The 26,075-nt window shown below is 44.6% G+C and overlaps 1 protein-coding gene across 1 annotated transcript in view; it reads right to left on the reverse strand.

Annotated features, from left to right (window-relative positions):
- The window catches only part of LOC119161438 (uncharacterized), a 102,071-nt gene that overhangs the window by 19,268 nt on the left and 56,728 nt on the right, over positions 1-26,075 (reverse strand). Inside the window, exons 23-32 of the mRNA XM_037413899.2 lie at positions 25,181-25,383; positions 23,613-23,766; positions 22,861-22,974; positions 19,568-19,738; positions 17,634-17,723; positions 13,798-13,959; positions 12,574-12,759; positions 8,920-9,053; positions 1,561-1,687; positions 755-934 (exon numbers count right to left, since the gene is read on the reverse strand). Of these exons, the coding sequence (XP_037269796.2) occupies positions 755-934; positions 1,561-1,687; positions 8,920-9,053; positions 12,574-12,759; positions 13,798-13,959; positions 17,634-17,723; positions 19,568-19,738; positions 22,861-22,974; positions 23,613-23,766; positions 25,181-25,383 (1,521 nt within the window). The remainder of the gene's footprint in view (positions 1-754; positions 935-1,560; positions 1,688-8,919; positions 9,054-12,573; positions 12,760-13,797; positions 13,960-17,633; positions 17,724-19,567; positions 19,739-22,860; positions 22,975-23,612; positions 23,767-25,180; positions 25,384-26,075) is intronic.

Genomic DNA, 26,075 nt, shown 5'->3' on the forward strand with positions numbered 1-26,075 from the left:
TGCTGAATTCTTCCAAGTGGAACTGTCTAGAAACGCGACTGCCTCGAACTTCTCAATACAAATATGCATGCTTGCTGCAGTCACCAAAAAGTTAGTTATTAAATATTAGTTAATTGAGACACTGACAGGTTTCATTATTCCTCCCTTTACGTCCCTGCATGGATACGTAAGTTCTCTGAAAACATGGTTTTATGTTCTTCCCAATGTTGAATTTTCAGAAAACCATAAAGCTTAACTTTGAACACCAGGTATATCGTGTTTACGAGGCCATATGTATTTTCACCTTGTGTGACACACGCAATGTTGAAGAAACTTGCTAGTCAGCGTGAGTAAGAACGTGTATGCACATATGAATTAGCTCAAGCACTAACCGACTCATTTGTTAAGATGCCCCTATCTCACAAACCGGGGTTAAAAATATCATAGTTGAAATCAAGACGAAGAAATGGACGTGGGCCGGGCACGTAGCGCGTAGACAGGATAACCCCTGGTCATTAAGGGTAACTGACTGCATTCCCAGAGAAGGCAAGTGGGTTAGGGGGAGACAGAAAGGTACGTGAGCAGATGAGTTGAGGAAGTTTGTGGGTATAAAGTGGCAGCAGCAAGCACAGGACCGAGATGGCTAGCGGAACATGGGAGATGCTTTTGTCCTGCAGTGGGATGATGACGATGATGATCTCACAAACACACTCATTCGCCCCCATTTTCTGGTATCGTCACATTGTAATATGCTACGCCGGACACGTGGACGTACCTTTGGGGCCGGGTCTTCCAGCAATGCCCGGCGCGCCGTCGAATCCGGGCTCACCGACCTGGCCCTTCGCGCCTGGAAGGCCTGGGAAGCCGTCTTCGCCAGGAAGGCCTCGTATTCCGGGTGGTCCCGGCTGGCCCGGCTCTCCTTTGTCTCCCTTGCTGATCTCGAACGTTGAAAGACCTGTGAGACAAGTTCTTATTAGTAGTTCGTGATTACAAGTGCAGTTTCCACAAGAATATGCCCGTTCGTTGAATGGTTGCAGCGTTACATGAGAAATGAGGGTAATTAGTACGCGTAAGTGTGTTTGTACATGAACATTTGGACATGCATGTCGCTGAATCGGCGCACTTGCTTTACCGTTGCTCCCAGATCGAATGCGCAGTGTTCCATGCGCCACATCACCGTTCTCTACCAACATCAGCTCAAGAATAGTATTCATACGCTTTTAATAGATAGATAGATATGTGAGGTTTAACGTCCCAAAACCACCATATGATTATGAGAGACGCCGTAGTGGAAGGCTCCGGAAATTTTGACCACCTGGGGTTTTTTAACGTGCACCCAAATCTGAGCACAGGGGATCACACGCTGTTACTATATCGCTGTTGAGCTCGAAAATTTATTTTAACGTGTACGTCTCACATTTTCAATTGTCCCTCTTGAGCTTCTGTTAAAGTTCCTTTATTAAGATACGTGCTTCGCACTAACGACGGCGGTGTACTTGGTTTCTTACAAAATGAAGCTCCTAAAGCTCCCAAATGAAGTGTTCCTAAAGGTGTTGTTGTGGTGCTTGGAATGACACCTACCGGGGTATCCGGGCTCTCCCGTTTCTCCTTTGATTCCTGGTTTCCCATCAAAACCCGGAGGTCCAGGCAGACCTGGTGGACCCGGTGGACCAGTGGAACCCGGTCGTCCAGCAAAACCGGAGTCACCCTGATCGACAGAAAATATCCTGGTTTGAGCTCTCAGAAATGTTTTTTTTTCGTAATGCATAGAAGAGCTTCATGTATGTGTTTCAGCCAACTCAGACTAAACAAACAAACTGACTGACTAACAAAAGAAAGGTGATAGAGAGTGGAATGCAAAAATATTCCAAGATAGGACCAGTGGTGTTTCATTAGTAACCAACCACATAAATAAAGCAAACTGGTCAATTGTACAACTGAATAATTGCATGACTGTCATAACTGCTAAAGTTCGCTTGAAACATTGTTAGTCACATTAAAAACATTATGTCCAATAGGCTTTAGCTCGCTACATACTTAATGCTTCCCTTTTCCGCGTTTCAGTTTCAAAACTAACAGGGTCCCTTGTAGAAGCAGTTGTAGATCCTAAACTTTTGACTCACACCCACCCCCAGGGATTGGCCAAGAATTGGATAGCTTAGAAGGAAGAATTAAATACCTCAAACCTTGTTCCAACGTAACGGGACATAACTAAATACTGGATACAACGAAGTAAATGAAATTCCCCTTGAAAACTCCGTTGAGAACCATGCATCTTAAACCTCGTTGTAACGAAGTAAAATTGACCGGTAAATGAATATAACGAACTAAATTAGTCTTTCGAATAGTCTATAAAAAAACCGACCGTAGTGTGTTAAGTATATCGTTTTCTGCGGAGTTTGACGCTCGTTCGGCGCGGCTCTATCAAAACTCCCGCGCCGACCTTACGGCCACGCCCCGCGCGGCCAAGAGAGCCGTCCTCCTCACACAGCCAGCGGAGATTGAGGAAGCGCTCACATGACCGAGAAGCAGCGCCGCGGTGCAAAGCGATTTTCCTCTCACAACGGCCGCGACCGCGTCTCCGCTGCTGCCATGGCTGCTACCCTCTGCATTGAGAAAGGAGGACTCTCCGCAACAACTTTCTGTTTTGTTTTTTCCCTCTCTCTCCGCGCGCGGCCTTGAAAGGAGAAGGGTCTCTACGTGCAGAGACGGAAAAGGGAGGAAGCATGGAACAGGCGCGTCGCAGATCGGCATTTGAGAGAGAGCAAACAATCCGTCACAGTCCTTTCCTTTTCTTCTTTTCCTTGTTCGCGCGCAGGGTTGAGAGGTGCCGCCGCAGGATTGGGCATGATGCTGAGAGCATTTTCGGAATGCGGTATGTTCGAATTAACCGTCGCAAGTGCTTGCGCGTTCGAATTACAGGGCGTTTTCGCCCACTGGAATACACATCGCTTTGACGGGACCTCAGCGTGAGTTTGAATTGCCCGAAAGTTCGAATTAATGAGATTCGACTGAGTTTATTTTCCGTGGCACGCGTGGTCGCGCAGCGGTACACCGGTGCGCAAGGCGGTTTCCTTCCTTGCACGCTTATAGGTGTGCGCCCATCTGAGCATACATTGCCACAAACTGTTATAATCGATATAACGAAATAATGGATATAACGAAATAATGTGGCTCCCTTTCAGCTTTGTTATAACGAGGTTTGAGTACTAGAAAATAGCATGTTGACTCGTTTTGTACAACAAAATTATTTTTTACAAACTATTTGTGAAAAAAAAAGAAAGTCAAATGAATTCACACTGAAATAAAAATAAATTATTAGTATGCAAGAAAATTTACTGTAACCTACATTGGTTAACTAAAGACCTTTGGAACTTTTGTTATTGTGTAAATCTCTTTGACTGTTCAACGAAATCTTGCACGGCCTCGCATACTTTCCCGTTGCTGGCCCAAGAGTAAATGCACCTAAAGATACTAAATTTAAAGTTGTTGAATCTAGTCCAATGATGCATAACGGCGTTTCTAAAGATATTTTTCTTAATGCGGGAAAATTTCGACAAGAGATCGGAAACCGTTCTCTTATTTCCTTTTCCCACGGTAAGAACAAAGCTGGGATGGTGGCAATCCTGCTCTGTATAAATAAAAAAAAATATGACGGAATATGGCAACGTAGCCGAGTAATTATAACCTGAAGATCTCTGTTGTGTCATGAAGAAGTCTCCGAAGGTGTGAGTAGAAGAGCGAAGTCCAGGGAATTTCTTAAAGATGGTGTAGCGAATTCTCGCATCATTGGCCTCCGAAAACTAGCTGCCACTATAAAAACTGTTGTAGGGGTAATATTAATAGCTGGTCCGTCTAACAACATTTTCGCTAGTACATGAACCGCTTTACATAGAATTAAGATTCTATGCCCAGGTACCTCATACTAACCGAACACGAGTCAAGTGATTGGGTAGCAGGGAATCAAATTCTTTCAATGCTCTCAAATCACCGAAACCGTGAGCGCACTGCACACTGATAAAGGGTCCGTTATTATTATGCCTCAATTTATTAATAGGGTCAGTTTACGAAGGCGCAGCACTATAGCTAATATTTCTGCAATAAAAATTGGTGTAAAATCTGTAATTCGGAGGGAAAAGGACCAGTCGAGAACAGGGCAGAATATACCGATGCCACTATTTTCATCTATCTGCGATGCGTCTGTCGAAATGTTGACATTTGCTTGCGTTCTCAGCTGGTAGTCCTGTAAAGTCGCCGTTAACACATTACTCGATAGGTGTTTAGCCCTATTAGAAAAAATGTCATCAAAGCAGATATGAAGAGAACTTGTCGAATTACAAACTAAAATAAGCTCCCTGTTTTAGAAAGACAGTGTATTCAGAAGAGATTGTGCAATGTTTATTTGAGGTGTGTGGAATATAGCCCAATTAAATAAAAGATAAACCAGGTTGCGTAATGAAAACAGTTTTGTTACGCCTTAAAGGGGCTTCAAATTCCCTTAAGTTAAGTGCAGCCAATATTCTGAATCTGGTTATGAGTGAGGGCATTCTAGCTTCCATATACAAACATTATTCGCTATACTTATGTAGCCCTAAACACATGCGCAGTGCCTCCCTCTCGAAGAAACCAAGGAGACGCAGCTCATAGGGAGATGCCCTGTAGTATATAGAACACACCCGAATTCTAGAACCCATCTCACATATATGTGGCATATTGATAATAACGTGGCTATACGCATTCCTGATCTCCTGTTGCTTATTCTTCATAATATGCCAGCTGCCAGAAGAATTGAGAAAAAGGGACTGGACAGCCAAGCTTGTTCTTATAGAATCATTTATTACACTAAGTACAGTCCTGGTCAAAAGTCCCCAGCCAACGCTTGCGTAAAAATGCATGGGATAGTGGCCTGAAAACTTTTTATTCTCTTCCCCCCCCCCCCCCCCGCCCCGTAGATCTACCCGCGACTGCGAATAAAACTTTCAACATTGCTGAAGTGACTCCATCGGGGCCTGGGGCAGCTGCGGGAAGTCTACTTATAACTTTTGATAATTCATTAATCGATACTTCGGTAAAAACTATCGCCTGAACAAGGAATTAACGAGGGGGGGTGAACTTGCGACGAAAATTGCTTTTCCAAACCTTGCGCTATGCTCTGCAATGACGCTTCAATTCATGCGGCGATAAAATTATGGATTCAATATGCAATGATTGAGGAATTAGTTTCTTATGTATAAGAAAGCTAAATGGAGCTTTTTATTTCATTTCAAAAGATATTCTAAATACTTTTCATCATACTACATTTTCACCTTCGCCACCATACATTTAAATATACATGCAATGAACTTTTCATCTGACCAGTTTTTACGACATTGATTGTGTAATAGCTTCTTCCAGACTGCAATTCTACGCCTTTAATTCCCCGTTAAATCATGATTCCACTATCGCGACACGGGTTTTTGTTCAACTGAGTGAACCTCAATATCCGCTTTTCTACGCAACTCCTGTAAAGCTGAACAGATGCCCAATACAAGTTGTTTTGACGTTGCTTTTGGCAGAGAATCTACAAATCGCCGCAAGGTCTCTGTAAACGTACCGCAATTTATGCACGTGAGTCCACTAAAAATCACAGATATTACTGGGCATATAATCTCAAATATCACCGGAATGTGATCACCCTATTAGTAGCATAATTAACAATCAACCAAGATGAAATACAAAGGCTTCATCCCGATAATGTCAAACCTGAAGAATAGGTAATCGTCGACGTGATAAAATGTGGGGATGACTGAGTTACAAGTGAGGCTGTTAACCTGAGATGAATTTCATAAGCGAGTTTCGCACGAGTATGTTTGTAATCCCCATGTTATATGTGATGGGATTTAGCCACCCGCCAATTTATTGCCGCTAAAATAAATTACACTATCCTAAGGGTTTGTGTCGTGAATACTTGACGGATAATACACATTTACTATGTAAAATGTTCTATATGAAGGAAGGCTCAAAGCAATTCTTAGAATTTCGTGCTCGAAGAACAGAAGCTGAAGTGTTATTTAGGTGTTGGGTCAAAATCTGATTGAAACTACTGTAAGTAATCAACTCCACCTTGACAGTCGGTCTAGACGAAATCATCCATAATTTTTTAAATGATAATACTGATGTAGAACTAACCAAGTTGCTTGTAATAATATCAAATCAATTTTTTTCCAATAATGAGACGAGATAAATCAGAGGAAGCTAAAAAGGACGAACGACAATTCCACTGTAAAACTTTCAAAGGCTCAGCGATTGAATATACCAACAGCCAAAACAATATTCTAAAGCATTCTTTCCTTTATGACCTTGCTAGGTGGACTCTTTTTCACTTTTGTCTGCTACGAGATGGGCTTAGGGGGGATCGGCTACATTTCTGGGCATGCGAATTTATTTCCATGTCAGTGTTGACATATATCTAGAGTGCGGAGTCGACCTTCGCTCTCTGCAGGCTCAATAACACCCCAGAAGTCATCTAGGAGCAGCCTATCTTCATTGCTGCTTCATCTTGCTTCCTGCTGAGTTGGCCGCGTAGAACTGGGTGCTTCCAGGCGAGATCAGCACAGTTCAAAAGTTTGATATTTTAGCTTCCGTTCAGTATTTTGTATTTTAGGCACATATCCCATGGTAGCCCAAAGTTGAATTTAAATTATTAATAATTGCACAATTTGGAGTAAAAAGTGTTGAACTTAGTCAGTGTGGAAGCTATCTTCATTACCCATTATTCTCTCACATTTACGACAACATGACATCTCAAATATTGTTGCTACAAATAAAGAAAAAGGGGCAAAATGTATGCGTGATGAAGTGTAAGGTAGCATTATTTAAAGCTTTTGAACAATGCTACTTTACACTTCATCACGCGCACAATTCGAACAAAAATATTTTCTTGGCAGCGTTAATATTTGGCATTTCACATTGTCGCGAACTTTTCAGAATTATAGGTAATTAAAATGTCCTCCCTAATGAACGACGTCGATACTTTTTTGACTTTCAAAGTATGCATTTAATAAACGAACGAATTTGCAACCACAGGATATGGGCATAAAACTTAAAATACCTAACGAAATCTAAAATATTGATTCGGTAAGAGCCGGGCCATGTTCTGGGGATAAAGGTAGAGGAAGTTACTTGGTTCCGCCTATGTTCGCCATCATAGGCGATCGTCGCCTGATCTCTACTGTAAATAAACATAGTTTAACTCAATCTAACCGTAACAATATCAAACTTTGGACCAGTGTTGATCTTTTGTGGAACCACCAAACTGATCGCGCACCCCGCTTCTCACGCTCAACAGCAACACCATTAAAAGTCGTTTCGAGGTGCCGGTCGCCCAATAGGGTTCAACGTTGCACAGTTCTGACATAAGGGTCACGTGACTGCTTCCTTGCAGCAGCAACCAACGACTAAACTGCCGCCTCGTCACTTTCTCGCAGTCCTCAAATTAGCCACTGCTAGAGCAAATATTTTGAAACCTTCTGTTGCGATAGCAATTATACAAACACTACGTAACTGTAAATGTAAATACATAACGACGGCTGCAGCGGCATATTCGATTGCAAAGAGGGTCGCACCTTGATGGCTATATGACAATGATTGAAATAAACTCGGCACATCGCGGCACACAAGCGATAACCAAACTTCATTGCGTGGCTCGAGAGGGATTACAAAACTACCCGGCATTACCTCGTTTCACTTTGTGACAGCTTTGCCGACTGCATGATATACGAAAGGACGTGACGCCGCACAAAGACGCCGTCGTGAATACCGCGCCGAAAACGCAATGAAACACCGACAATGTCGCCCATTTCACGCGCAGAAAGGGAGCATAATTGTTGCACTCGCACATTTTCAGATGCAGTGGCTACGTAATAACATCGCTTTATTGCCTTTTTTTAAATATTTATTCTGCGTTTGCTTAATGGCTTTCAAAATTCTTCCCTTTATTTTTCTTTTAAAAGAATAAGATCACCACTTAGACTAAATGCCTTGGCTTTAAGTTACCGTTGAATTCATTGCAGGCACTCAAATGCACGAAAGAAAAAGCTTTGATGCACTTGGTCGGCGCCCTCGTATACCACCCTTTTCCAGACACGTGGTCTCCTTTGCGCTCGATGAATTGTCTGCAGGCGCGCCGCGTGACATCGACGGAGGCGCCTAGTTGCGACGTGGGAAAACCTCGCAGCCAGGCGTGTAGAATCACGTAACGGGAGAGAGGGTGAACACTATCACGTTGCAGGCCTGCAAAGAAAGGTATCCCCTACGCCCGCGGTGGCGGTATACTGCTCGGCGAGGAGTGATGAAAGTGAAGGTGACTGGGAGGCCGCTGGCAGAATCCATGTGCCAGCCACTTTCGTCAATACAGAACCTCGTAAGAGTTTTCAAGAGAGTGGGTTAATTGTGTAGCTACACAAATGAGCGCTTTAGAACAACCTGTTAAATAAATAAATGGGCTGAGAAAAAAAGCTGAAATTAGGAAGACTTGTCTAGCGCGTGGCGGACTCTCGAAAACAACTGGCTACTCTGTAAGGAGGGAGGATGAAGACGACATAATTGAAGAGAAATACCGTATATAAGAATATGAGGTCGGGATAATCGACGCACTTTCATACTCTCGACGTAATAGCAAGAGTGATCTTTCTGAAACGCCGGACGCTCGCTCGGACTGAACATAGCACCATCCAATATACAGCTGTAACGGAACGCCGAACATTATGGTCATGTAGCAGCAGAAAAGCAAATCCTGACTTTTCAAAGTTGGGTGAGCTGCAGTGAAGCTCATTCAACGACGAAACTGATCCGCACTCAACGGAAATGCCCGTTTCTCGCAATGTGGTGCTGGAACTTTCCTGCTGTGAGGGAATCAAGCGGTGTAACACAAAGTGTGCGATATTTAGCGAACTAGCTTGCCTTTAAGCCGTCGAATCCGGGGAGGCCCGGAAAGCCATCGGCGCCTGGGAGACCGGGGAGACCAGGAAAACCGTTCGCACCGTCGAGGCCAACTACGCCAGGGAACCCTGGTTCTCCTTCTAAACCAGGAGGGCCTGTGTAGGAAAAAACACACTGTGAGCAGCTTGTCCAGCGCTTGTGTCTGAAGTGTTCATAGAGCGATTGCGCTTAGAGAGGCCACGACATGGTCACTCATAAATTGGTGGTTTCCAGCAAAAACAAGAAGTAAATAATTTATTAAACCAGTACAGATATCAAAAGTGGAACGGAAAAGAGTATTTTACTGTACGACAATCCATACAGAAGCCACCGTCTGTAATCACCTACGGCGATCACCGTTTTGCAACGGCGCGTGCGACGTCATGCGCAGCGGAGCCGTCGTCATCTACAAAAGGGTCAGCTGCTGCAAATCGCTCGATCTCAGTGCCGAACTGAGGAAAGCTAAAATACCTTGATTTCACGCGCATACTTACCATGGAGCAATATCGTTCGCCGGAATCCAGATATGCTGTCACACCTAGCTGCTTGCTATGTCACGGCTCACGAGGGTGCCAACGTTGCCCAACTCTGAGGCCGCCCGCATGTTTATAAAACCAATGAAATATAAATTAAGTGCTCGGCCAAATGCGCTAAAAATTTCGCCAGCTTGTTTGGCAATGCATAAGGATTAACCCAGATATGGCAGATTCTGATAGAAAATGTAGTGTCATGGTCCTTTAAAGGAGGTAAACATGACTGTAGGAAAGAAATGGCTTCGATGCTGTAAGTAAAAAATATTCACAGCACAACATATTTTAAAAGGAGATGAGTACTGGCCACTTGTGGTGAATATATATATTCTGTATATATATTACACCAAGATCTCCTGACCTGCAAATATATACACCAAGATCTCCTGACCTTTCTCCGCTCGACTTTTTTCTTTGGGGATACGTTAAAAATCGAGTTTAACAGAGACCAGCGATATTAATGACATGAAGGACAGAATAACATCTGCCTCTGTGAGTATTCCTACAGAAGTAGTGCGCCGAGTCATCGAGTCGACGCGAGAGTGGTTCATATTTTGCGTCGCTGCAGAAGGCAGGCATTTTGAACACTTTTTCGGGCATTGACGTCTTGAGAGGTGAAGAGTTTCGATTGGATTTGTGCATGACGGAAATAAGCTTATGTAGCAGCTGGGAATATGCGTTAGCAACGATAAAACTGTTTCAGTTATTATTGGTGGAGTTGTTGCTCTTGGTTTCAATAAAAGTTACGGAACTCGGACATCAGCAGTCACGCTATTCGCGTAGCCCAGGCAAGGAACACGCACGCTTCTCTAGTCATTGGTGAGCGACTCTCTCCGCAAAGACGCTGGCTGCCCCGGCGTGCCGCACATGCGCAGCTGCCATCTCCGCTGCTCCGCTGAGCCGCTTAGCTATTACTCTCTATTATTATGTACGCGCACTGGCATCCAGATTCTCCGCTCGCACCATTATCTCGGCATGGCATCTGCCACTGTCGTTAGAGGCTCTGCAGTTGCGTGTTACGACGCTGGTTGCAGGGGTTCTTCGATTTTTTATTTAGACGGCCGAGAGGGCAAGGCTAACTGTTATCACCTATGATAACGCTTCCACCCTCTTCACAAGTACACTAAACAACGTACACAACAGACGCGTCAATTTAGAGAGGTGCTTTGCGCCGACCCTCACCCTCTTGCGTGCGTAATCATGCGGAAGGCGAACCTTGGAGCCGGATGTCTCGGAGCACAGGCACGCTTGAAAAAATCTTCCAACTGAAGCTGTGTACAAACATCAATGCCTACAATTTTTCAACATAAACATGTCAAGTTGTCGCAGCCAATAAAAAGTAATTATTGAATTTTAGTTAATTGGGCTGCTGACAGCGATAATTATCATCTAACTTTCTGTGACCCTGGCCGCTTAACTTATTTGCATAAGTGACTCTCACGTGCCTTCACGCGCCTAATGAAAAAAAAAATAAATCTTAACTTTGAACAACTGGTATATTATTATTATGCATAAATCTAAAGTAATGTGCAACAGTCTCGAAAGAGAACGGCACTTTGTAATAAGTTGCGATACGCTGGAAGTAGCAAAAGAATAAACTGACTCAAGACAGTTAGTAACCGCGGAGCCGAACAGTGAGAGTCGAATAACTAGAATAAAGATGGAGTGGAGCACATTCGACAACTATTCTCGATACATGAAGGGCAGTTTACCAATATGCCCCAAGATGAAAGCGCATGACCTGTGCACCTTCGTGGACAGGTTATGGAACTTACTAGCCTTCAAACTTAAAAACCCAAGCAGGCGACGAGGAGAAACGCTCCCTTTCGCATTTCACGCTCCCACTGACGTCAAAAGACCGTTTCCAATCACCGCGCGCCTCTCACAAAGACGTACCGTACGACTCGCCTCGCGGTGGCTAAAATGCATAGCAAAAAAACTTGACTAGCGCCAACCGCACGACTTTGCCTCTATCTCCTCTAGCGTCTCTATGGTGTCTGTCAATAAACTGCGGAAACAGGCAGACCCTATCCCGGCACACGGGAGAGGGTATTCCGGCGCCATCGTGAAGCGTGCTATAGAAAACGCGCGACAGAGGACGGACAATATAGCGCACTATACCACGCAAAGGAGAAAGGAGGAGCATGCGCACTGACACGAATGGCGCTACTTTAGTTATTTCTGGGGACTCGAGCGGTCGCCGTTGTGCAGTGCTCCTAGTTTCGTTTGGCAAATGTTTTCACACTTTCTTATTTTTTTTTTTAAAAACAGAAATCCTTTTCTATCTGGGAAAGTATAAAGAGTGCTTTTATAATTTTAGCGCACAGTAGTTTGGCCTATTTGGAAGGGTATGAATATTATGCGCGACTAGTCGTCCTGAACCAGTCAAAACGCACGGCCTATGTCGTCCCTCCCACATGGGGAAGCGTCACTTGCGATTACAAAAAAAGCGGCCGTGTGTCTCTCTAGTCCGAAAACACTGGTTTCTGCGTAGAAATAGAATTATAACTGGTTTGTTTTTTGGCGTGGCTACTCGTGCAACGATAGCGACGCGTTACACATATCTATAAGAAGTGATGAAAACCACACGCTTAATTTGTGAAGAAATGGACATAGGCCGGGCACGTGGCGCGTATGCAGGATACCCGCTGGTCATTAAGTGTAAATGACTGGGTTCTAAAAGCAGGCAAACGCGTGAAAGGATACAGAAAGTTAGATAGACAAATGAGATTAAGAAGTTTGCACCGTGGCAGCAGCACGCACGGCACTGGGTTTTTTGCGGTACATGGGAGAGCCTTTGCCCTGCATTTCAAGTAGTCAAGCTGCTGCTGCTGATCATAATATCAACGAATGTCAGGAGCATATACAAAGTTGATATGATAACCTGTTCACTCTTTTGAAGGAGCCCGCAGCGTTGTTAATTTTGGCAAAGAATGCCGAACAATCGATAACTTCCAGTGTCATGGAACGAGCGGAAACCATGTGCACGCGCTGTGACGACTACCAAGCGCCGGGCATGAGCCCGATGGCGTCAGTCTCTTCATACTGCAGCTATGAGAAGCTAGTACTCAATTACTACCGTGAAGGAGAAAATGCATGGACTTGCCGGGGAGTCCAGGGTTTCCAGCTTCGCCTTTGAATCCAGGCAGGCCCGGGAATCCGTCGTAGCCCCTGGGTCCCGGTTCTCCTGGTAGCCCGTCTGGCGCACCCAGTGCTCGGCCGGGCTCGCCGCGCTCTCCTTTTCGTCCAGGAAGACCCGGGAATCCGACCGGACCCTTTGGACCAGGAGCACCTTAGGAAGAACAAAAGCACATTGATATTAGTGATGCGCACTCATAAATGAAAACCAAATGAAAGGGGTGACTCAAAATCTGGACAGAAACGTTTGCAGTAACGTCTATGTAGTTTTCTTTAAGCTAAGCGTGTGCGCTTCATACTTGCGCCTTGAGCGATAATCGTTGACTTGCGGGTGAGCCAGAGGAGACGTCCCGTCGTCGTGCGTCTCCGCAGAGCTGTGAGAGAACAATGGGTGCAAGGATGCGACGGCGAAAAGCTGGGGCCCCGAGACGATCACGTGATCGGGGCCGGATGTCTGGGCTATATGATGCCACGCGCACGCTACCGAACGCCGCGGCAGATGCTAATAAACACACGCAAAGACAGTGAAAAATAACGCTCTCAACCGATGGGTGAGCCGTGTATTCAGGAAGGGCCTAAGATCGCATAGCGACGCCAACGCGACGGAACACGTCTCGCCTTAAATGACGGGATTGGTGAACGCTTATTGCGCAGAAAAAATTGTTTCTATGTATTTACGCTGCTGACAAAAAAAAACACTCAGAACACGTATTTAATGCTAGCTGAATCATAACGACAGTTTTATTATATATTGATCATATTAATGTAGATAATAATGAATATTAAGGGGAATAGCGTACCTTAATCACACGGAAAGCACCGCGCCCTCACTGCGACGATTCTATAAGATCTGCGGTGGTGCTCGAACGACACATTCGACGCTGGCCCAGTCCAGTCAAGGACATCCACTACTTCTGCTTCGCGACATGTACAGGTGGGTTCACAGTTAAAGAAAACACTTTCGTTTGCACCATGTCCGGATTTCGCTCTCTGGCAAAACATAGTGTCTTAGATTTGCACAAGGCTTACTGCTGCTTGACTGTTCTGACTCCTTTTGATAGACTGATGCCGGACAGGAACAATGTTCATAGGCCTGCCTGCTGTTGTGGGGTCCGCAATATGGCAGTTGATCATTAGAGTGTTCCATTTAACAGTGGACGGTACTGCACATATCGACGTGTGTTAGTCGTACCGTCGAGTCCTGGGTAGCCGTCGTCACCCCGAATTCCTCGTTGAGCCCGGTCTCCCTTCAGACCTGGAAGACCTGGATATCCGAGTTCTCCACGTTCACCCGGAAAACCCGGCCTCCCAGGAAGACCCGGGTACCCGGGCAGTCCGCTTAGGCCCCGCTCTCCTGCGATAAGACGCGTTCATATTGTTAATGGGCAATCGACTATCAATATGAGACATATAGCTATTGCAGTACTTGGGGAGCCAGTCCCGTGAGGTCCGCATGTTTTAGTACAATTTTTTCTTGGCATTGGTTGTTAGTGAAGCGCTCTTTCTGTCTTTCTCTCTTCTTCTGTTGTTACGTCGTAACTACTCGTAGTCTTGCGTTGTGCAAATATATAGTGAAGGAAGCTGGGTCATAACTTCCTGCCTGTTTGAAATATGCCTACTCTACCGCAAACTTGGAACGGGCATAGCCTTTTATGACACGATGCTATCTAGCACTATGATATCAATGAGTAATTTACAGGCTGTGAAATGGTGTTTATACCCTAAAATTAGGACAGTTCCGGCGTTCTCACCAATTATAAAAGTCTGTTCGGTAACATGAGATTGTGATGGGCTACACTCTTTTCAAACACACGGTATAAATACATATCTTTTAATAGTATTTACCTACAGGATCTAACTATTGCTAATAATTACTAGTAGCAAATAATTTACACCCACGTAAGGTAATAAAGTTGCTGTCTTACATTTCGCGTGCGTTCACTTGCTTGTGATTTAAAACAACAGTGTAAAACGTCTGTATATATATATATATATATATATATATATATATATATATATATATATATATATATATATATATATATATATATATATATATATATATATATATATTGATTGATTGAAATGTGGGGTTTAACGCCCCAAAACCACCATATGATTATGAGAGACGCCGTAGTGGAGGGCTCCGGAAATTTCGACCACCTGGGGTTCTTTAACGTGCACCCAAATCTGAGCACACGGACCTACAACATTTCCGCCTCCATCGGAAATGCAGCCGCCGCAGCCTGGATTCGAACCCGCGACCTGCGGGTCAGTAGCCGAGTATCTTAGCCACTAGACCACCACGCTATATATATATATATATATATATATATATATATATATATATATATATATATATATATATATATATATATATATATATATATATATATATATAATCTTTCTTGAATGTCTTCCTGGATTCGAGTCGAGTTATAAGTCACTAGAAGAAGCGGTCGATAATGGCAGCGAGGAAAAGAGAAGTGTCCTTCAGATAGGATGGAAAAGTTGGAGGTAAAATACTAATCAGGCCATCCTCCAACTTTCCCAACTTTTCCAACTTACCTACAACTTTTCCATCCTATCTGAAGGACACTTCTCATTTCCTCGCTGCCATTATCGACCTAAATATACCTGCTGACTCATTTCTGGTAACATTAGATGTTGCGTCACTTTATACTAATATTCCCCACAAAGACGGCATTCGTGCAGTAGTGGATGCTTATAACGACTCATCATGTGACAAATCTGTTGATAGCTGCACATTAGCCACATTATTAAAACTCATCCTGGAGCTTAACAATTTTCAGTTCGGCAATGTTCACTACGTACAAGTTAGTGGCACTTCAATGGGCACCAAAATTGGTCCAAATTACGCGAATATAATTATGGGCCAATTGAAAAATCCTTTTCTTTCAACGTGCAGACTACAACCATACTACTACAAACGTTTTATAGACGACATTTTTTTTATCTGGCATCACGGTGAAGCGGAACTTATGGCTTTCATTGCAGACTTTAGCAAGGTTCATCCATCCATTTCATTGTCACAATCGTACTCGAAGGCATCCATCTGTTTCCTGGATGTAACAGTATCTCTTTGCGGCGAAAAATTATCTACTAAAGTATACAGAAAACCCACCGACGCTCACCGATACCTTCATTTCAAAAGCAGCCATGTAAAACATTGTAAGACGAGTATACCCTACAGTCAAGCACTTCGTTTCAAAAGGCTTTGCTCTGAACATTCAGACTTTGTTGGAAATTGTGATAAGCTTCGTGATGCCCTAACAGTACAACAGTACCCGCCTCAGATTATCGACAACGCGATCATGCGCGCCGATGCAATGGACCGAAGAGCGCTTCTAAAATCAAATAAAGAACCTGCGCACCGGAAGCACATCAATTTAATTCTGACACATTCTCCGTTAATTCCAAATGCTAACGTGATCCTCAAAAAGCACTACAACATACTAATGCAGAGCAATCGCCTCAAAGACGTCTTCCCGGAGCCTCCACGAGCAGTTTACCGCCGATCGAGAAACCTACGAGACATACTTACGTCATCCAAAATATCAACGCCAGCCCATGTGGGGTGTCACCCATGTAACAAGGCACGCTGCAAGGTGTGCCCCCACATGACCACGTCGCGTATTGTTAAGAGCTCTGCGTCAAACTTCACTCTCTGTATAAAAGGCAATTTCGACTGTGACACGAGCAATGCAATCTACTTGCTTCAATGCTCATTGTGTGACCTCCAATATATTGGTAAAACGGAGACAGCTTTCCGGTTGCGCTTCAATAATCACAGGTCACACGTCTTGTGCCTGCTTAGCCTTCCCCTGTCCAAACACCTGGCTGCCCCAGGCCACTCTTTCGACAACATAACTGCCACAATACTCGAATCTGGTTTTAAATCGCACTACAAAAGGAAAGTTCGTGAATCTTTTCTTATTCATAAATTTAACGCCATAGCGTTTGGAATAAACGAGAACCCAGGGAGGCTTACGTTTTTACCGGCAAAACAGATAAATCAACCACCGTAGCCCACATAAACGTTTGTTCACTGCCGTGATTACGTTGCGGTGTCATTGGTGACACATTAGTTAGTTGACCAGAACGCATGCACACTCTGTTACCACATTGTGACTTCAATGGTGATAATATGCTCATGTACATTTCATTGACAACGAACGTGACTTAACATGGCATTGCCTTCTTTTATATTTTCTATTCATTCACAAATGTTGCGATGTCACAAGTGTCCGTCATATTATTTGTATCTATGTTTTCAAGTCACCTTGCCCTACCATATTCTGTATAGTGCACTGCTGCTCCGCTATCAACAAAATGCTGCGCATGTCTGAATATCTTTTGTTAACATGTATGTCAATATTGCTAAGAGTGATTATTCACAATTGGGGGTCAACATGCTATGTCCTTAAGAAGTGCGTGTTAGTGTAATATGCACGTATGCCCTGACGAAGGCCGGTCCCCAGCCGTAACGTTGGCAATAAAGCATCGTTTTTCGTTTGCTCGATCGCGTCTTCTGGTGACTGATAACTCGACTCGAATACAGGAAGACATTCAGGAAAGATATATATATATATATATATATATATATATATATATATATATATATATATATATATATATATATATATATATATATATATATATATATATATATATATATATATATAAAGAAATATACGCAATATACTTATAATAAGTTTTTAGTATATATCTGGTTGTGACTGTGAACAAGTTAGCATCGGAAAAACACTTCGTTCGCATTTACAACCCGATGCACTGGTCTGTTTTATTGCTTGAACATTCGCGTGCTATCGATTGTGCATCACTATATAGTGGATATGTTGACGGGACAATTAACCGGTGAAAACTTTTTTCTTGGTTAAGGTAATTGTGAACTCTCGTATCTCTTTCTGTCGGATCAGGAAACAAGTGATATTCGTTACACAATTTTACAGCGCGATGACGAAACAACTTTGGTAACCTGCGTACCTTTGGCTCCTTTAAGACCGGGGAATCCTGGCTCTCCGGCGATTCCGTCCCAACCAGGTTGACCAAAATCTCCAGCCTCGCCTTTTCGACCTGTAAGAATGTTGTTGATGATAAACGGCGATGGTCACAGTTGTACAGCTGAAGTTTCTGCGGCTGCGTTGTGCCTTGTTAGTGTTAGGCCCGCATGACACCACGAAGTCCCAGCGAACCTTCATTTGGGTGTACGTCGAAAAACGACGAATACTTTTGGCACCCCACGTCTTGCACGTATACGGTGCTGTGATAAAAACGCATCAACTGAGGGCTAAGTAATGCGCGTAGCTTAGTTTCCACCGGCTACAGTTCTTCTCCCATCGGCGTAATATTAGCTTGTGCACTTACGACACAGCAAGCATTACCTTCAGTGGGAAGATTTGTAGTGACACGACGTGTTTATCTCGTTATTTCGAGTGATCGCGCATATACCAACTGATTTACCTGAAGTATTGACGTCGGCAATGCACAGGTATGCAGGCGCACGCATCTGGCCTGATCGAACTTTTGCTAAATGCCTGTGGTGATTTCTGAACTACCGATGGTGTCTCGCAACAGCCCAGTCTTATCAGCTGTTTCAAGAAATGTGTCCATTATTTTTTTTAAAAATTACAGAAATGAGGTATCTGCGTGCTATCTGTGGCGTTCCTTTGGCAATGGCAGAAGGCATCTTCAGGTGCGTCCAAAGGGTAATTAAGGCAATAATTATAAAAACTAAGCCAATTGACTGTTTAACCAGTGCAAGTAAGCGGTCGTGTCAAATGGGCGTATTAAATACCTTTCTGGGAATAGTCCATAGCCACATTGAAATTTACGAAAGACGGCAAATGGTAATCACCACAGGGCGATGAAACCTGGCTACTTTAGCAGGCAAAACCGACACACCAAACAGCGCTTCTATCATTCACTTCAAAAACGCCCCAATGACGACACTGTTTCCCTCACCGTTATCAACCGTCAATCTACGCACTTCGTTTCGTAGCAGCGCTTTCCTGCTGCATGGCCCCTTACCGACACTCGCTTACCCTCCTCCTCTGATGCGAGGTCAACAGCGTCTTCATTGAGGGCGTTTTCGAAGTTAATGGTAGATTCGCTGTTTGGTTCGTTGGTTTCGGTTTCACATGCTAAAGTAGCCAGATTTCTTCGCCCGGCGGTGATTACCAGCGACCATCTTTCAAGAATTTCAAAGTGGCTATGAACTATTCTGACAAAGGACTTAGATTCGCCTTGTTGACTCGACCTCTTACTTTTGCTGGTTAAAAAGTTGATTGTGTTAATTACTATAATTACTGCCGTAATTAATTTTTTATGCACCAGAAGACGCCTTCTGCCATTGCCACGAGAACACTGCAAGTAGCACACACATACCTCCTTTCTGGAATTTTCGAATAAGAGTGGACCGATTTCTGCACCATGTATACGTCAAGCAAGTGCACACGCATTTTAATAGTAAACGGAAGCGAGTAGCTTGCTGTAGCGCTCATGCAAATTTTCATTTTTTTTCATTTCATTTATTGAAGCCTTAAGGGCCCGAAGGCATTACATAAGGCGAAGGCGAACAATATATGAGGGACTCTTAATCACACAAACGCCGAAAAAGGAAGAAAAGACGAAGAAAGGGAGAAAAAACATCTCTAAGAAAGGAAACAAGCAAGCAGAAAAAAAAAACGTTACCTGCACGTAATCTCAAGGAATTACAATATGCGGTGGTGTGGCGTATGGTGCGTGGTTCAACATTTTATGTGGGGCAATAATTTCGAAGGGACTCGGAGAGACAGAAAGGAAAATTAAAAAAAAAACGCCTCTCACAACTAAGTTTCTTCAGGGTGGACCACAGCGACAACGACCACTTATAGAAACGTTTTCACAGACATAACTCTATCAGCATAGCGTGTGCATACCTTTAGCTCCCGGGTATCCTTCGAGTCCTGGTGTCCCTGGTGCTCCCCGGGTGCCAGGTTGGCCGTCGCGACCTCGTGGTCCTGGTGCGCCCGGTGCGCCCGCCTCTCCCTTGAAACCGGGCCCGCCGGGGAAACCATCAGTGCCCGGAATGCCGGGGAGTCCTCTTTCTCCTGCGCATGTGACGTCGATATTCGGTGAAACGTGTAGTGAAAAAGCATACGTTGAGCGCAAGAACGATTCCCTCAAAAAGTGCCCTACTAAGTGGTTCTAAGAGAGAAAGGAAGAGAAAAGTGAGCCCCGTAACTGTCTGCTTCAGGGAGCGATACCTCAAAAGTAGCTCACAAGGGCTGGGGGTGAGGAGTCATTAAAAGGATAGGAATAAATGTGTAGAGTGAGAGAAAGAAACAGTATGCCAGAGAGCGAACGCGACGACATATCGAGTGGATAGGAGAGATAAAAAATATGGAAACACGGTCACAGGAGTCCAACGACGGGCACCATTTGCGAGAGCTCTTGTCGGCGTCAGTCGATGGCGTAGGGCAAGTCCAGTAGGTCAGAGCTACACTGTAGTCGAAGGTCGTCGGCGTCAAGAGATGACGTAGGGTGAGCCCAGTTGGCCAGAGCTACGCTGACGTCGGAGATCGCGAGGGCACAACCGGCACGGAATCCAGCGAGCGAGGGTCAAAAAGTGCCCCGAAAAAGGAGTTGTTGCACGGAGCAGTGCATTCTTACGCGCAATTTTCGCAGCGAAGTGGCTCTAGCCCGCCGTAGTTTGTGGGGTATCGCCAAAACCAGCATATATATATATATATTTACTTGACGATTTACTTTGACGATTCACGATGCTTGGCTGTAGTAGTTGGCACAGTGGCACAATTGAGCTTAGCGGTGCAGCCGTCATCTTGGCGCATGTTGAATAAGGCAGACAAGAGTGATAGTGAGTCGCCTCGCGGAAGTCGTAATCGACACATGTAGCTTGCACTTCGCCAACTCGCACAGGCAGCTCTGTGCTGAGCGAGTGGCTTCGGCACCCGACAAATATTATAGCGCTCCGAAAGGCTGTACGCCACCGTCTGGAAATGACTACGTACATGCTTCATCGATGTGAAGTGGTATGGTAAGAGCGGGAATACATACACAGAAAATGAGCGCAGGAATAATAGGAAGTACGCCAACGCGATATGCTGGCTCAGGTTGTGTAGCGATGATTCCTTTTCAAATATATATTTTCTTCTTTGTTTCACAGAATGGGACGTCCCTCTGAGCGACTTGGTGGGGGGGGGGGGGAGCAAATAAACCATAATAATAATTCTGGGCGTTTAACGTTCCAAAACCACCGAATTATGAGAGACGCCGTAGTGGAGGGCTCCGGAAATTTCGACCACCTGGGGTTCTTTACCCTCCACCTAAATCTAGGCACACGGGCCTACAGCATTTTCGCCTCCATCGGAAATGCGGCCGCTACAGCTGGGATTCGATCCCGCGACCTGCGGGTCAGCAGCCGAGTACCTTAGCCTCTAGACCAACGTCGCTGGTGGACAAGGAAACCCGTATTTGGATAAAGATGATGCTTACGTTATTATGAAATGGAACTGCAGCTTCGAGTATTACTTTAACAAAAAAAAAATCGAGAAGATGTTATTTATTTAGTTATGGAACTTTACAGCCCCTTAGAAGTGTGGCAGCTTGGGCTAGTTGGTAGGCATGACGATAGTTATAGCGCGAGAACAAAACGACGACACAGAGAGAAGAAGGACACGAAGGACACGAGCGCTAACTTCCAACTGAGTTTATTGCGCAGAGCGCGAAAAATATATAGAGGAGACAGTAACCCTGTGACAAAAAAACCTATGGCACGAAGAGCAGAACATAAGTGAGAGAAAAACAAAAACAAAAAAAAACAAATTCACAGAAAAAAGGCAAAGAAAAATCTATAAGGAAACGAAACAGAAAAGTAAAGATAATATAACTACTTGCGCGCACCGAAACCTTCGAGGAACCTTAGTTCCTTCTCGGACAGGTACACGGAAGGCTTGCTAATGCAAGGCACCAGTTCGCGGGCCATCTGCGCAGCCTCGACAATGACTCGGGTGCGCTCATCTTTGTGCTTGTACAGCGTCGCTGTGTCATTGAAAAGGGGCACACGATTGCACTCAGTGCAGTGCTGAGCAAGAAAACCATCTTTCCCGTTTCTAACATTGTTAGCGTGTTCTCTCAGCCGATCGTTCAGACACCTTCCGGTCGTTCCGACATAACAAGCACCGCATGAAAGGGGGGTCCTATAGACAACTTCCCGGGAGCATGCCGCATACCCGTTTCTATGTTGAACTCTGCATTCCGTTGATGACTGCGTTTTCAGGGGGTTTGTAGATTTGGTGAGGCTGATTAATTTGAACGGTGCCGAGAACAGGACACGAACTCCAACTCGTTTTCCGATTTTTTCCCGAGTTGTAGTTCGTTTCCTTTCTCGGCACTGTTCGAATGAATCAGCCTCAACAAATCTACAAAGCCCCTGAAAACACATTCATCAACGGAATGCAGAGTTGAACATAGAAACAGGTATGCGGCATGCTCCCGGGAAGTTGTCTATATGACCCCCCTTTCATGCGGTGCTTGTTATGTCAGAACGACCGGAAGGTGTCTGATGGATCGGCTGAGAGAACATGCTAACAATGTTAGAATGCTAACAATGTTAACAATTTTTAGTTATCTATATCTAAAATATCAACAAATTGAGGTGGAGTATATATGCTATGATATAGGTAAAAAACTCGTAGCTTGAGGATACCTTATATTTTTGTTATACATTTTAAAAGAGAATTTCACGGGGAAGTGGTTCAGTATCCGTTCACAAGTGAATTTTATTTAGTTTGGTTTAACCAGATTCCTTCAAACGCTTTGAGATACTCTGGTATAACTATTTAAAATGCCGCCAAATGGAGGTGCAGTACACTGCAATTGAGGCCAAAGCCTTCATAATAGCAGTCGACCTTTTATTATTTTTGCTTGTAATTTATTGATGTCAAGGGTGTGGGATAGTTACAAATTTAACTTTGCTTTTTCTAACAGAGCTAGATATCGCATTTTGCATTTCTTAAATTGTACTGTACGTACACTTTTTTTTCTACCAGTCATTTCGCACTTTCAAGACTTATGAGGAACTCAAGTTTCTATCGCTTTCTGTAAACAATACAAACATCGGGGCGAGTGGTTGCGGTGAGTGCAGCGCTTGGCGTCTGTAGCTAGCTCGTTGCATTCGTGCAGCTATGCTGGGGCGTTTACTCATACTTACCCTTCTGGCCGTCGTAGCCAGGAGGTCCAGGGGGTCCTTGTGTTCCGATCCCAGCATCGCCAGCGTCGCCCTTCACTCCTTTTGGTCCAGCGTATCCGACGTAGCCAGGTTCACCTACGCATGTGCAGTGTGCAGATCTTGCATGAATGAAAGGGGCCCTGTTTTTCAGTAGAAAAATAATCAGCAGTAAAACAACAGCATTGCATCTCTGAACTGCTTCGAGACAGGAGGCGATGCATTTATCTGAGAAGATAGGCGCGATAAGACGCATGCACTGGTTGACTTTCTGGTTGGCCTAAGGATCCTGCTTTCTAGTACTCTCAGTATTTGCCTCTGCAGTTTTGAAGCGGCAAGTTGACGCACTCAGGAAGACAAAGTCCCACAGTTGCTCTCTTGCAGATTACTGCTGAGACCAAGCGCACTGTACTACCCCAGACAGTAGCAAGTGTACAAGTGGCAGACCTCCACTCCGCTTTTTCAGACATTTTATAAACACATCAACATGACGACAATAGCGCAAAAAAAAAAAAGAAATTGAACCAGACAGCTCGTCACTCTATTTTAGCGTTTTAAGCTTACGTGAAGCACCAAGGGTGAAAGAAAAAAAACAATAACAGTTCGGCTGTTAAAAGACGTGATGCAAAAAAAAAAAAAGCAAGCTCAGCCATGGACGACATCACATCTTTCTGATGGAGAAACTTGCAGAGTATTGACATTCGTTCTGTCGGCGAGTCAGTCGAACGGTAACTCGCCTCTTTGTCCCTTCAGTCCGGTGAATCCTGGCTCTCCAGCAGGACCAGGAGCTCCACGGTATCCAGACTCGCCCTGCTCACCCTTAAGTCCCAGAATACCCGGCAGACCCTGTGGCCCCGTGCCCTTGCCCGAGCCCGGTCGTCCTCGTGCGCCCTGCAAACAGTCGGAAGGAACATAATTCCGAGTTCAACTCAGTGATCTGATCAGGACAGAAGCTTAATGGCGGTGGTTGCATAAACAAGACGAAGAGAGCACCTCACTAGCATCCAAGTAATTTTGTGACACACGATGTATACGAAGTAGGAACAAACTAGCCCAGCCGCGTAGGAATGACGGAAAGCTGAGCTGCTCGGTAGGTATTCATGTTTTAGAGAGGGGGCATGGAAAGAAGTGTGTTCCAGCAGAGTCCTTCATTGAAGGACCCTAATGTGTCTGGCATATCATATTGATGTATGCGACATTTTATTTTAATGTATAGCGACACTCCTTAGCGCTAAAGGAGCCTTTATTTACAATACGTGGTGGACATTCTCATATTTACATTGTGTCGCGTGTACGTGATACACGCTGTCTCCTGGATCGGGGGACGAATTACTTTAATGAGTGAACGACAAGTGTCGCTCCTTGCCAGAAATCGCATTCTTGGGTACGACAAAAGAAAATAAAGTGGACATACCCATGCCGACTTAAATGACCCCGCAACCCTTCAGCATGGTTATAAAACGCTGCCAATCAGTAGTCGAGGTGCCCGAGAACGCGCGAGCCAAACATTACAGCCCAGCACGTGGCCAGGAATTTACGATTAATTCTGGAATTCAGCTGGAAATCGTTCCTTCATCTGTCGACAAATTATGCCATAAACCCAAATGACTACGCCACAAACAGAAATTCCATGGCTAGTGGCTGAATTAGTGTGTCATATTCTTCACAGTTACCGAGGCCACTACGCGCCCTCTGGTGCACTCGCGGTTACACTGGAAGTAAGCCACCCGTTCAAAGAAAGAAAGAAAATGTTCTAGATCAGGAAGCGCGTTGACGAAAGGCCACACAATGTTACCCCACTGTCATGCTGACGCCTGCGTAGCTTTCAGCGCGTTCGCCGTTACGAAACGAGACAGAAAGCGCTTCAAGCGTACAACCAATTCCTGTAACTCCACTCGCACTTGAGAGATTCTAAAAATTCTTGCAGCGTTCAATTTGTTAACCGATAAGCTCGTTTAACGAAGCCATTCGACGATTACATCAAAATGCGTTTAAGGGCATCTTTAACGACGGCGCATTTTCGCATCCAGTGAACGTTTTTATTCTCATAGATGTAGGTGAAGTACGTTTTCTAGTTAGACCCATTTCGACGGCGTCCCGTATATGAGAAAGAACAATAACTTCTTGTCACCGGTAAATGATAATACACCCCCTCGGTAAAGTGAAAACAACGCTGGATGTAACATGGGGTGTCGTGTGCATGTGTGAAAATAATGCAAATGAGTATATCAGTGACCGAGGAAACGTCCGTAATAAGTGAACAAAGAAACCATGCGAGAAAGGCGCAGCACTGTAGCGTGCGTACCTTCGGGCCGGGACGTCCATCGTAGCCGCGCTCTCCGACCGTTCCAGGGGTACCTCGGCGACCAGAGGGTCCTTGGTCACCGGCGAGACCCGGGTAACCCTTGAGACCATCGGGACCCTGTTGGGAGTAGCCCGGCGTGCCGTGGTCGCCCTTCTCTCCCTGCCGTCCGGGCAAGCCGTCGTAGCCGGGTGACCCTTTGTCTCCTGCAGAAGCCACAAGAACTCGCTCATGATGCGGTTCTGCTCCGGGTGCACTAGCCCTAACACTACCGCGTATTTTCTCCAAGTTACGCTGTGTTTAGGTTGCATATAGTTTATTTGGTGATGTGCTGCAGATTTCTATTAAATAAAAGTCAAGAAAAATGAACCATTTGCTGGTAATTCTAATCGCAACTTCAGCGCTCAATCATTCGAGTCTGGTTTTCCATTTTTCTTCAAACAACTGCATTCCTTGCTGGTTCGAAGCACAATGACATGTTACTTGTGGGCAGCGAACATTGCGGGAAAAGAGAACTGATTAATTCACCACCGCTGACGAAATCAGCAGTTTGAAGGTGCCGTCATACATCGCAGTGTTTTCGCCAAAAAGATCGTGTGTAGCAATATTCAACGAAATCAAAACTGAACCATAATGAATATGCACGGTATAATTAAATTTAGCTACAGTGCGATGTCAGTTTCTTCTTTTTTGCTATACTAATGCCTAAGAAAAGCTGAGAATACAAATCGCCTACTCACAAAAAATAGGAACACAGTATCTGAAAGGCATATAATTAAGGAATTTATTGTAACTTCTAGGTGTCATGAGCTTACACTGAATATCAGCGTTTAGAATATGTTTTACTTGTGTCAGCATACATTAAGGCTGTTCTCTCTGTCATAGATATTGATATAAC

This window comes from Rhipicephalus microplus, chromosome X (assembly GCF_043290135.1).
Source record: "Rhipicephalus microplus isolate Deutch F79 chromosome X, USDA_Rmic, whole genome shotgun sequence".
In the NCBI taxonomy this organism is placed as follows: Eukaryota; Metazoa; Arthropoda; class Arachnida; order Ixodida; family Ixodidae; genus Rhipicephalus; species Rhipicephalus microplus.